The sequence below is a fragment of the Mandrillus leucophaeus genome, unplaced genomic scaffold (genome assembly GCF_000951045.1).
Source record: "Mandrillus leucophaeus isolate KB7577 unplaced genomic scaffold, Mleu.le_1.0 Scaffold508, whole genome shotgun sequence".
In the NCBI taxonomy this organism is placed as follows: domain Eukaryota; kingdom Metazoa; phylum Chordata; class Mammalia; order Primates; family Cercopithecidae; genus Mandrillus; species Mandrillus leucophaeus.
The window spans coordinates 1,289,212-1,302,072 of record NW_012105453.1 but is presented as its reverse complement, the minus strand read 5'-3'; the positions used below and the strand labels follow the sequence as shown (position 1 = coordinate 1,302,072).

Genomic DNA, 12,861 nt, shown 5'->3' with positions numbered 1-12,861 from the left:
CTGTGGGTAAACACTCAAAGTCATTTTCACTATATACTACAAGATAATGGACTATAAGATACATTGACTTTGCTGCTCATCACCCTCAACTGCATGGAGCAGGAAAAGTAGGGTAAGTTTTTCCAGCTTTGTTACAGACAGTCTCATGGTTTAGAGCACTTCTAAGATGCCCATTCTCTGAGGCAGTAGGGGCCTGGGTATTCCACAGAGGAATGGGCTGTGACAGGCTGCAGGATTTGGTGGAGAGACAACTTAGGCAAGAGTGCTGAGAAACTTGAGAAAGAAAGCTGTAAGATGCTACCTGGAGCCTTGCTGGACCCCTTCAGAGACCCCTCTGAGGACCTTTAGAAGTACTTGAGGAGACTTTGCAGAAGCTTGGAATCCTATGTCAGCAGATGTGGTGAGGGTACAATAAATTTGGGCTGTTAGTGGCACTGTGACACTATTTAGGATTCCTATAAGTCCCCATTTGGAAAGCTCAACAATTTTCTAGCCTTTTTTGGTTCACTTAGCATTTTATTATAAGCTGTTTTCCATGTTGCAATATGGCCTTCAAAAATTTTAAAACAAAAACCACAGCGATGATTGCACAGTGAAAATCAGTCTCCTCACACCTCCATCTCTCAGTTCTCCAATCCCCGCCAACTCTAGAGGTAAGCACTAGAGACAGAGAGAGAGAGAGAGAGAGTGTGTGCGTGTGTGTGTGTGTGTGTGTGTGTGTGTGTTTTGAGACAAAGTCTGGCTCCAGGCTGGAGTGCAGTGGCTTGATCTTAGTTCACTGCAACCTCTGCCTCCTGGGCTCAAGCCATCCTCCCACCTCAGCCTCCCAAGTAGCTGGGACTACAGGTGCCCCCTCCTCCCCCAACCTCACCATACCCGGCTCATTTTTGTATTTTTTTTTTTAGAGATGGGGTTTTTCATGATGTCTAGGCTGGTCTCGAACTCATGAGCTCAAGGGATCCGCCTATCTCGGCCTCTCAAAGTGCAGGGATTACAGGCATGAACCATCTTGCCTGACTTTGTGTGTGTTTTTAATAAAGAGTTTGTAATTTTAGAAAATTACCTAATGTTTATTGAATATGCCAGACAAGTTACAAAGGTTATCCCATATCCCATAACAGCTCTGCAAAGAAGAGTATTATATATCCCCATATTGCACATAAGGTAAATTAGGTTCAGAGAAGTTAAATAACTTGCCTTAGTTTACCAGGCTAGTAAGTAATAGAATTATTACCTTGCTCTAAAATCTATACTTTTTCCAACAGTATCTCCTTGCTGTCCATAATATTCTAATATTCTGTGGAGTAGAGATGGCATAATTTACTTAACTATTATGCACTGTCAATTATTTAACCATTCGTTTGTGGATGGAAACTTTAGGTCATCTTAGTATTATTTGCTATTATAAAAAAAAAAAATGAGGTAGACAACTTTTACCATCTTATCGCAGTGCCTGCCTCTGCCTCCACATTCTGACTGCTTTTATCCATTTGATCTTCATTAAAATAATTTGTGACCAGGCACAGTAGCTCATGCCTGTAATCCCAGCTATTTGGGAGGTTGAGGCAGGTGGATCACTTAAGCTCAGGAGTGTGAGACCAGCCTGGGCAACAAAGTGAGATCCCAGCCCTATTTTCTTTTTTCTTTTTTTTGAGATGGAGTCTCGCTCTGTTGCCCAGGCTGGAGTGCAATGGTGCGATCTCGGCTCACTGCAACCTCTGCCTCCCGGGTCCAAGCAATTCTCCTGGCTTAGCCTCCCAAGTAGCTGGGACTGCAAGCGCCCACCACCACGCCCAGCTAATTTTTTGTGTTTTTAGTAGAGACGGGATTTCACCGTGTTAGCCAGGATGGTCTCCATCTCCTGACCTCATGATCCACCTGCCTCGGCCTCCCAAAGTGCTGGGATTACAGGCGTGAGCCACCGCACCCGGCCCCTATTATTTTTAAAATTAAAAAAAAATTGTACTTTCTTGTCCCCATAACCTTCCTTACACATGCTCCCTTTGCTGGAGGAACTGACACACACAAACACACGCACACTCAGCTTTCAAGATGCCACATCCCCAGGCAGATTGGTCACTTGCCCTTTTGTGACCCTTGGTGCAAGTTGGGGCCTCCTACAGGGTAGTAAGCACATTGACTTTAACTGTAAATCAATCCCTCTCCCATGGATCTGTGGACTCCCTCGGGACAGGGTGTAAACCTATTCATATAAGGGATTTGTTGAAAGTGCAGGTGTCCGGGTCTCCTAATGACCTACAGAATAGGATCTTTTGGCTTAGAGCCTGGACATATGCATTTTTACCAAGCTACCCGGGTGAATTTTATGAAGTGAACTTTGGAAGAACACTGCCCCAGTGTTCTGATCAGTGATTGGATGCATGAGAGGGCACCCAGTGTTCCCAGGAAGAGGAGTCTCATCAGCTTCTTAGTGGAGAAGGACAAGTGCACGCGAGACTGAAGAGGAGTATTTGCGATTCTCTCTAGCTGAGTTAACTTTGACCTATTCTAGACCGCAATAAAATGGCTCCGATTATGGTGCCATGTTTGATCAAATTATTTTATTTATTTTTAATGGATAATTCATGTAATATGACACAAAATGTAGAATATATTTAAAAAGTTATACAGTGAAAATCAGTCTCCTCCCACCTCTAGCCCTCAGTCCTCCAATCCCCGCCAACTCTAGAGGTAGCCACGATTTTTGTGTGTGTTTTTAATAAAGACTTTGTAATTTTGGAAAGTGATCTGCTTCAGCAGTCAGTTTATGCAGGATGGGAATCTCTTTGTTTTAAAAGAAAACAATTTTGAAAGAATTACAGATTCACAAAGTTTGCAAGAATTGTATGGAGCAGTTCTGTATACCTCTTACACCCAGTTTTTCCCAATGACTAGCTATATCATATTGATATAACTGTATATATAACTATATAACTGAGCAGTGATTGGATGCATGAGAGCACACCTAGTATTCCCAGAAAGAAGATATATAACTGCAGATGTAACGATAGTGCAATAGCAAAGAAGCTGATGACACTCCTATATTATATATGTAGTTGAATAACTATAGTGCAATAGCAAAAGCAGAAAATTGACATTGATACTGTGTGTATATAGTTCCATGCTATTTTATCACATGTAGATATTACATGTAGATATGCAAACACTGTCACTCAAGATACTTTAGAACTATCTAATCACCATTGTATATACATAACTTAACACAGTCTACTGGTGTTGAGATTTGACCAGTCCACATGAAATAAAGAAACGTTACCTTATTTAAGTCCCTAATGTACCCTCCCCCGTATATAGTATAATTGTCTTAAATATCTCTTCCATATATTTTCAGACCACAGCAGACAATGTTACGATTTTTGGTTGCCAACCACAACTTAGAAAACTCAAGAGGAAAGGAAAGTCTTTTGTATTTACTCAGATTTTAACACTGTTCTTTTGTTTTTCTTGTTCCAAGATTCCTTCTTTTGTCATTTCTTTACTTAGAACAATTTCTGTAGTCATCCTTTTGAGGTAAGTCTGCTGGAAACAAATTCTATTAGTTTTCTTATCTGAGAATGTCTTGATTTCTTCTTCGTTTCTGAAGGATATTTTTGTTGGATATAGGATTCAGGATGGACCATTCTTTTCTTCCGGCACTTGAAAAGTTGTGATACTTTCTTCAGATCTTCTTGATTTCTGATGAGAACTCTATCATTTGAATTGTTTTTCCCCTTAAGTGTCATTTTTCTCTTGCTACTTTTAAGAATTTTCATTTGTCTTTAGTTTTTAGAAGTTTGATTATAATGCATCTGGGCATTAGATGATTATGAATTTCTATGAGTTTGTCCTATTTGGGGTTTGCTCAGCATCTTGAATCTGTAGGTTTGTGTCTTTTGCCAACTTTTGGACATTTCTTTCTTTTTTTCTTTCTTTTTTTTTTTTTGAGACAGAGTTTTGCTCTTCTTGCCCAGGCTAGAGTGCAGTGGCATGATCTCGGCTCACTGCAACCTCTGCTTCCTGGGTTCAAGTGATTCTCCTTCCTCAGCCTCCCAAGCAGCTGGGATTACAGGTGTGCACCACCATGCCCAGCTAATTTTTTGTATTTTTAGTAGAGATGGGGTCTCACCATGTTGGTCAGACTGGTGTTGAACTCCTGACTTCAGGTGATCTGCCTGCCTCAGCCTCCCAAAGTGCTGGGACCACAGGCATGAGCCACTGTGCCCAGCCAGCCCTTATTTCTTTACGTTCTTGTTTAGCCCTGCATTTTCTCTTTTCCTTCTAAGGTTCCCATGACATGAATGTTAGATCTGTTGTAATCTCACCGTGGGTCTTTGAGGTTTATTTTCTGTTAGTCTACTTTTTCTCTGTTGGTCAGATTGAGCATTTTCTATTATATCATCTTTAAGATCACTGATTCTTTTCTCTGTCCTTGTCATTCTACAGTTGAGGCTCACCCAGTGATTTTTAAATTTTGTTTATTGTATTTTTCATTTATAAAATTTCCATTTGGTTCTTTTTTATGTCTTGAGTTTCTTTCCTGGGGTTTCTATATCTTTGCTGAAACATTTGATTTCCTTGCTGACTTACTGTTTTTTCATTTGTTTCAAGCATGTTCATAATCACTCGTTAGTATGGCTGCTTTTAAATCCTTGTCAGACAATTCCAGCACCTCTGTCATCTTGGTGTTGGCATCTGTTTTAATTTTTACTTTTGAGACAGGGTCTCACTCTGTCACCCAGGCTGGAGTGCAATGACACAATCATGGCTCGCTGCAGCTTCAACCTCCTGGGCTCACGTGATCCTCCCACCTTAGCATCCTGGGTAGCTGGGGCTGCAGGTATGTGCCACCTTGCCCGGCTGATTTTTGTATTTTTTGTAGAGATGGGGTTTTACCATGTTGCCCAAGCTGGTCTCAAACTCCTGGGATCAAGTGATCCTCCTGCTTCAGCCTCCCAAAGTGTTGTGATTGCAGGCGTGAGCCACCATGCCCAGCTGGTGTTGGTGTCTGTTGATAGCCTCTTCCAAGTTCAGATTTTCCTGTTTGTTGATATGACAAGTGATTTCCTATTGTACTTGGCCATTCTGAATATAACTTTATGAGACTCTGGATCCTATGTAAATCTGTTTTAGCAGGCCTTTCGTACACTGTTCTGGTGGGGAACGGGGGATGTCATCTCATCGCTGGCAGGTGGGAGTGGAAGCCCAGGTTCCATGCTTGGCCTCCACTGACACCTGGTGGGGAGGGCTGCCTCATTACTGATGGGCGAGGGAGGGAGTTCAGGTTCCCCATTAGGCCTCTGCTGATACCACACTGGCTGAAAAGGGAGGGACCACCATTCCTTTACTGATATCACATGGGGACAATGACAAAAATGCTGGCTCCCCAAGAGACCCTCACTGACACCACCCTGGAGGGGAAGGTGGGGGTGCAGGGGCCCATCTGCACAGCTAGGGTGAGGTTGGAAGTCTAGGCTCCCCACGAAGCCTCTGTGGATGGGGTAGGCATGGCACTGCAAGGTTTTCAGTGGCATTTGGCTGGTGTAGGGCAGTTGTTGTCTAAACATTTTCCGTATTGCTAGGCTTCCCATTTCCTGTTTCTTTGGTTAGAGAAAGCAGCTTTTTCTTGGGGCTTTTATTGTCTCTGCCCCTTGGCATTTCCAAATTGTTGACTGCTCCAGCATCATTTCCTAATATAGCTAGGATATCTGGAGATCTCTAGTCAGCCTGCCTCTTCTCTCTACCTTTCAGTCTTCTTCGGTTTGTTTTACATATCATGTGTAGTTTTTACTTGCCTTAGTGGGAAGGAATAGAGAAGATAAATGTATGTATTTCATCTTGTCCTAGAAGGAGAAGGGATCATTTTTTTTTTTTTTTTCTGAGATGGAGTTTTGTTCTTGTTGCCCAGGCTGGAGTGCAATGGCACGATCTCAACTCACTGCAACCTCCGCCTCCTGGGTTCAAGCGATTTTCCTGCCTCTGCCTCCCGAGTCGCTGGGATGACAGGCGCCTGCCACCATGCCCAGCTAATTTTGTTATTTTTAGTAGAGATGGGGTTTTGCCATGTTGGCCAGGCTGGTCTTGAACTCCTGACCTCAGGTGATCCACCCGTCTCAGCTTCCCAAAGTGCTGGGATTACAGGAATGAGCCACCGTGCCTGGCTGGATCATGCGTTTTTTATGTTTTGAGTCTAATTTGCAAGTGGGAGGCTGGGAGACATTTTCTATCCCTGCGAAACAGAAGAAGTGATTCCTTTTCATTTTGTTCATTTTTGTCTTGTTTTTCCCAAGGCCTCATTTCTTTCCTTTAATCCACATGTCTGCCTCAGCACATGTCACCATGTGCTGTGTTTGGGACCTAGTAAATAGTCCAAAGAGCCAGGCTGGGGTGGAAGCTGTGATTTTGACGGGATTGACAGTAGACTGAGAACTTAAAACTTTTAGCCTTGGTGAACAATTTTAAGTGTTTTTTCTACAATGGTGATCATTGGTGATTCATCCAAAACATCTTATAAGTGTGAGGTGTGGAGGCAAAGGAGTTACTGGAAGCTGGAGCAAGGTAGAAGCCCAGTGTATGAAGTTGTGCAGACGACAAGCAAGGACAGAGACCAGTGAATCAGGGTCATCCCTTGAGGCTCAACCCCTGGGCACTGCCTCCAGCTCCTCTCCACCTGCTTCTAGGCAGGACCTCCTGAGGTCCCAGGAACTAGCAAGAAAATCTCTCCTCAAGTTTGTGGGACAAGCATTTGTTGCACACCTACTGTGTCCAGAACCCTGTAGAGTGAGGTAAAAAGACATCTTAGATCCCGGCTCTCCAAAAAAGCGAGGATCTGAGTGTACAGAGACTTCTCGCCTTTTGATTTCTCTTTCATCCTATTTATCCCCTTCTTACACCCACGGGACCAGACCTCACATGCCCTATCAGAGTCTCCCAGGTGGTTTTTCCAGGGACACAGAACATTAAACATCAAACAAACATAGATATATATAGAGAAAAGCCTCTCAGCCAGGCAGCCTGGGCTAGCTACAGGAGCAAGCATTCTTCTGACTTCTGAGACAGTACAAGGTGTGTCCAGGTGACTTACCTGCCGCTAGGCAGCTGCCATGCACACTCCTCACACCTGACGCTGCTCAGGCAGAAGCCAGGCAGCTGTAATAGTGTTCTTGGCCGGAGAACATCTGGCCTAGCGGGCAGGGTGTCATCTATGAAGTTGGGTGGAGACAAAGCTGTTGGGGAAACCAGTCCCACACCACCTGGCAGGTACCCCGAGTCCGGCGGAGACAAAGGAGTTAGAAAGAGACAGAATAAGTGTTTAAAAGGCAGGTGCAGGGGACCAGAGTATCGGAGGCTTGCTCCTGTTCCAGAGCTCTCGGGCTCCACCCAATTTATTGCTTTACAGGATCTTTGTTCTTAGGGCAGATGGGAAGGGGAAGACGGGATGAGGAAAAGGATTAATCAGTAAAAGAGAATCATGAGTCATTCAATAAGATGTACAGCAGTGGCGGTTTCTGTGAATTTCCTTGGGCAAAGGCGTGTGTCTAAACTACTTAAGATCTTTAACTTATCGGGACTGAAATGGGTGGGAGCAGGTTTCAGGAGGAGCCAAGATGTTTGATTATATTCCACTGCTTCAAGGGAGTGTTATCTCCCTGAGCAACCTGTGAAATGCTGCTGAGCGCTTATGCTCTCGGGGCATAAAGACAAAGAAGGCAATAAGAGACTTTTCTCCTCAGAGGCCGCCTATGGCTTCTCATAGGTGTCTACACAGGGGAGACCAACTCAGCTGGCACCCCAGAACCTCTCTTTCCCACAAAAGCTGGGCTGGTTCTGATTCTTAGCCTGTTCTGGCAGTGACGCACTCAACCCCACAGGGAGTGGACGAGCCCCAGGAAGAAGATGACGTTTTGGAGAAAACGCTCCAAAGCCCTCTGCATTGGGCTGACTCTGGCCATTACTGTCAATCTCCTTCTGGTATTTTTTAGCAAGGGGACTTTACGAAACCCGTTTATGGGTGGTCTCCACAAGGAGCTTCCTTTACATCTGAACGAGTGCGACGGGGCAGTGATAAGAAGACTCTCCCACTTGGAGACGGAACTGAAGCATCTGAGTAAGTTTACAACGCTAACCTGGAAGGCGTGTGTGTGCACGCGTGTGCGTGTGTGTGTGTTTATGGGCACCTAGGAAAAAGGGATGTGGAGGGGAAAATGGCCAAGAGGTCACACTTTCATCTCAGTCGCTCATTGAAGCATCTGACACTGAATTCGGTGCCTTCAGATGGGAGATGGGGATTGAGAGCGAAGTGAGTAGACGTGGAAATTAGAGCCATCAGTATGGGGGAGGTGAGCACGTGTGTGGGCTTGTGCACATACATTGTCATTATATCTACATATATGCAGGCAACGAGACAGAATAAGAATCCCAAGGGCCTTAGGGATGTCTAGCGTAGCCCTGTCCTTAGGCCTATGTGTGGTAGGGGCTGTTCAAGAGAGGTGGCAATCTCTGGGGCAAAGGCCTCACTTCCATTTTGCTGTGTGCTCCTATCATGAACTAATGAGGGCTTTGTTAGAGGACCTAAGATCGAATCCTGATGTGCCACTGTGGTTGTGTGACTTTGAGCAAGTGCTTCTCTCTCTCAGCCTCAGGTTCCTGGTCTGTAAATGGAGATAATGATAATAATGATAGTTATCCACCTGACCTAACAGAGTTGTGAAGTGGATGCAGAAAGTGATCTGTAAACTGCTCTGTGCCAAATTTTAACCTCCTCATTTAAAGTTAAGGGTAAGATTTCAACACATTCTGGGGTTTGTTTGTGATTCCGGCTCACCATGGAACTCTAATGCCTCTGAATTTTATGAGCCTGCGCATCCAACTTCAGCAAGGGAAGCAGCCATTTCCCCCTGCTCCCCAGGTAACAGGATCAAATGCTGGAACCCCTTAGGGAGGTGTTTTATGTGTGAGCGGGGATGTGACTGCCCCGGTGTGTGCACATGGAGCTGAAGTTGGGGAAAGTGTCTTTTAAAACGAGAACTGAGCATTGTCAGGGTTCAGGGTGAGGCTGGGAGACGGGTGGAAGGAAAGGCAAGAAGAGAAAAAGGAAGGGAGAGAAGCAATCAGGGAAAGATGGAAGAGAGTGAGAAGGGAGATGACAGAGGAGAAAAGAGCTGGGACAGGAAAGGAGCAGAGAAGTGAGGGAGTCCAGGGAGAGAGAGGGAAAGAGTTTGTATGGAGACAAGAAGAAAAAAAGGGAAAGTGTGAGGGGACAGAAGGAGAGAATAAAAGGAGAGAAGAGGAGGCCTAAGGCACCCACAGCACTTTTTACGTCCTCCTTCATAAGACTCATCATATTTTATTGTGGTACCGCTTTATGGAAAGCAAGTTTCATAAGGGCTGTTTCCATGAACGTCTCATTCACTACTCGTTTCTATTCATACATAGAAGTTACATAGATGAATAAATGAGTGGGTGCGTCTAGGAAAGAGAGAGAAAAAGACAGGCAGACAGGGATGAAGGGAAGAGTGATATAGGGCAAGAGAGTGGATGAAACAGTGGGAAGACTGTCAGCTCCACAAGCCCTGGCTTACCTGGGTGGGTCGGACATTGCCCATGCAAATACGCTTGGTGAAGCTTCCCCAGGAGGATGTCTGTGCACCTAGGATGGTGACCCCAGCACCACCCTCACTACTTGGCAGAGCACCCAGACACACCAGGACTCTCTCACCCGTCCCCAAGGCTCATCACTGGCTCAGCTTCCTCAAGCCATAAAATGGCAGGAGTTCTACCCAAAGCCTCGCTCTTCTTTCCATCAGCTAGGACACAGTGTGCCATGAGGAGCCAGCCAGAGCCATCTGGTTTACTCCTCTTTCCTTCTTTGCAAAGACCTTTCTTGTTATTCTTGGTGCTCCCACATTTTATTCGCTCTGAAATGATGTGATGTCAGAGACTCACATCAGGACTCATCACACCAAACAAACATAGATATATATAGAGAAAATCCTCTCACCCAGGCAGCCTGGGCTAGCTGCAGGAGCAAGTATTCTTCTGACTTCTGAGACAGTGCAAGGTGTGTCCAGCTGACTTACCTGCCGCTGGGCAGCTGCCATGCACGCTCCTCACACCTGACGCTGCTCAGGCAGAAGCCAGGCAGCTGTAATAGTGTTCTTGGCTGGAGAACACCTGACCTAGCAGGCAGGGTGTCATCCGTGAAGTTGAATGGAGACAAATATGTTGGGGAAACCAGTCCCACACCACCCGGCGGGTACCCTGAGTCCGGCAGAGACAAAGGAGTTAGAAAGAGACAGAATAAGCGTTTAAAAGGCGGGTCCAGGGGACTGGAGTGCCGGAGGCTTGCGCACCTGAGATGAACCTCAAACATTCTTCTGGGCCCTGTTTCTAGATCTCCAGTGCTCTTTTTTTCCACGGGGCTTCCTGTAACTAAAAGCCAGTTTAATTACCCTCCATCCTGTTTGCTCATTGCCTCCAGGATTCTAGGAAGATTTAAAAAAATCATGAGTCAATAAGGATACTTAGTTGAATTGTGTAAGCTACCAATAGCAAAAGCAAGCAATAATAATTATATCCCTATTGAGGGAGGGATCAATGATTCTAAGCCAGTTTTCTGGAACCTCCCTCAGGGTTCATAAAAACCCCACCAGGGGGATGTCAATGGGTGTGTCCCTTTGGGAGCTTAGAAGGTTTCAGTATAAGTTATGGGGGTGACCTAGTGACCCTGTATTCATGCTATCAGATTATGCATTTCCTCAAATTGACTTTAGGATGGCCGGGTCCACACCAGCTCCCACTGACAGCCATGAGTGAGAGAGAAAATCAGATATCCCCCAAGGAAGAAAGCAGAGGAGCTTAGAGGTAGGAAGGACCCAGTACCACCCTGGGACCCCTGCATGCTTAGGACAGAAAAGTATGAATAACCATACTGTTCCATCTGGGACACTGTAAACAGCACGCTCCCACTTCGTGTTTCTACCTGAGCAAGTATGCATGGTGTTCCCATGAGCCTCCTTTGAGAGACCTACCATTTACTTTTTGCCCAAGTTTTTTCGACTATCCTCTTTTTGTCTTAACCATGTCAAGAGTTGATTCTCTTTCTCCTTTTCCTTCTTTTTGGGCCAGTCTTACATCACTTTACAAACATGTTCTCCTCCCAGTCATAGGACTTCCCTGCTTCCCTCTCGGGGGCTGTATATGGATCTGAAATCCAGCACACGTTCTGCTTGCCAAGCCATGTGCTGTGGCGTGAGATTCATCTACCTGGAGAAAAGTCACACAATGGGGCTGTCCCCTCACCAAGCTGGTGACCCTGAGTTGCAGTCATCCAGAAAACAAGGATGCCTTCTTCTAACTGGTGGAAAGATGCTGGACAGGCTGCAGGTGATCCTCTCAGTCTGGTTGAAGTTTCGTGTGGGCTTAGGGGAGGATTAGTAGGAACAAAGTGGATCCTATGTCAGAATGCCTTGATCACCATTGTGGGATTTAGTGCTGAAGAATGTCATAATCACTAAACACGAAAATGGTTACTTTTTTTCTCTTTTTGCTGAGTACACAGATTGAGCCTGAGGGAGTTCAAGGTGCATATGCTAAGATACTCCAGCACAAATCTTACAGGGTGGAAAGGTGAGGTAAATAATAGATGACATCATGGATCCTGGAGGGCATCTTCTGCATAAAACGTCCTCTGCCTGGGTCTATCACTATCTGTCCATTCTTTTGAGTTAAGGCAGTGTTTCCCGAATTAATGTGACAATTAGATTTGTCTAGACCAATTGTTTAAAATACAGATTCTCAGGCTCTACTCCAGAACAGAGACAGAATCTCTAAGGGAGGCCTGGGATTCTGTATTTTTTTAAAAAACTTTTTATTATACTTTAAGTTCTAGGGTACATGTGCACAATGTGCAGGTTTGTTACATATGTACACATGTGCCATGCTGGTGTGCTGCACCCATTAACTCATCATTTACATTAGGTATACCTCCTAATGCAATCCCTCCCCTCTCCCCCAACCTGACGACAGGCCCCAGTGTGTGATGTTCCCCACCCTGTGTCCAGTGTTCTCATTGTTCAATTCCCACCTATGAGTGAGAACATGTGGTGTTTGGTTTTCTGTTCTTGCGACAGTTTGCTGTGAATGATGGTTTCCAGCTTCATCCATGTCCCTGCAAAGGACGTGAACTCATCCTTTTTTATGGCTGCATAGTATTCCATGGTACATATGTGCCACATTTTCTTAATCCAGTCTGTCATTGATGGACATTTGGGTTGGTTCCAAGTCTTTGCTACTGTGAATAGTGCCACAATAAATGTGTGTGTGCATGTGTCTTTATAGCAGCATGATTTATAATCCTTTGGGTATATAGCCAGTAATGGGATGGCTGGGTCAAATGGTATTTCTAGTTCTAGATCCTTGAGGAATCACCACACTGTCTTTCACAATGGTTGAACTAGTTTACAGTCCTACTAACAGTGTAAAAGTGTTCCTATTTCTCCACATCCTCTCCAGCACCTGTTGTTTCTTGGCTTTTTAATGATTGCCATTCTAACTGGTGTGAGATGGTATCTCATTGTGGTTTTGATTTCATTTCTCTGATGGCCAGTGATGATGAGCATTTTTTTCATATGTCTGTTGGCTGTGTGAATGTCTTCTTTTGAGAAGTGTCTGTTCATATCCTTCTCCCACTTTTTGATGGGGTTGTTTTTTTCTTGTAAATTTGTTTTGAGTTCTTTGTAGGATCTGGATATTAGCCCTTTGTCAAATCAGTAGATTGCAAAAATTTTCTCCCATTCTGTAGGTTGCCTGTTCACTCTGATGGTAGTTTCTTTTGCTGTGCAGAAGCTCTTTAGTTTAATTAGA

General features: G+C 44.8%; 1 protein-coding gene across 1 annotated transcript in view; it reads left to right on the top strand.

Annotated features, from left to right (window-relative positions):
* Window positions 1-7,579: 7,579 nt before the first annotated feature.
* GALNT8 (polypeptide N-acetylgalactosaminyltransferase 8) overlaps window positions 7,580-12,861 on the top strand; it is a 74,138-nt gene continuing 68,856 nt past the window's right edge. The window contains exon 1 of the mRNA XM_011996272.1: window positions 7,580-8,104. Coding sequence (XP_011851662.1) covers window positions 7,894-8,104 — 211 coding nt within the window. The 5' untranslated portion in view covers window positions 7,580-7,893. The remainder of the gene's footprint in view (window positions 8,105-12,861) is intronic.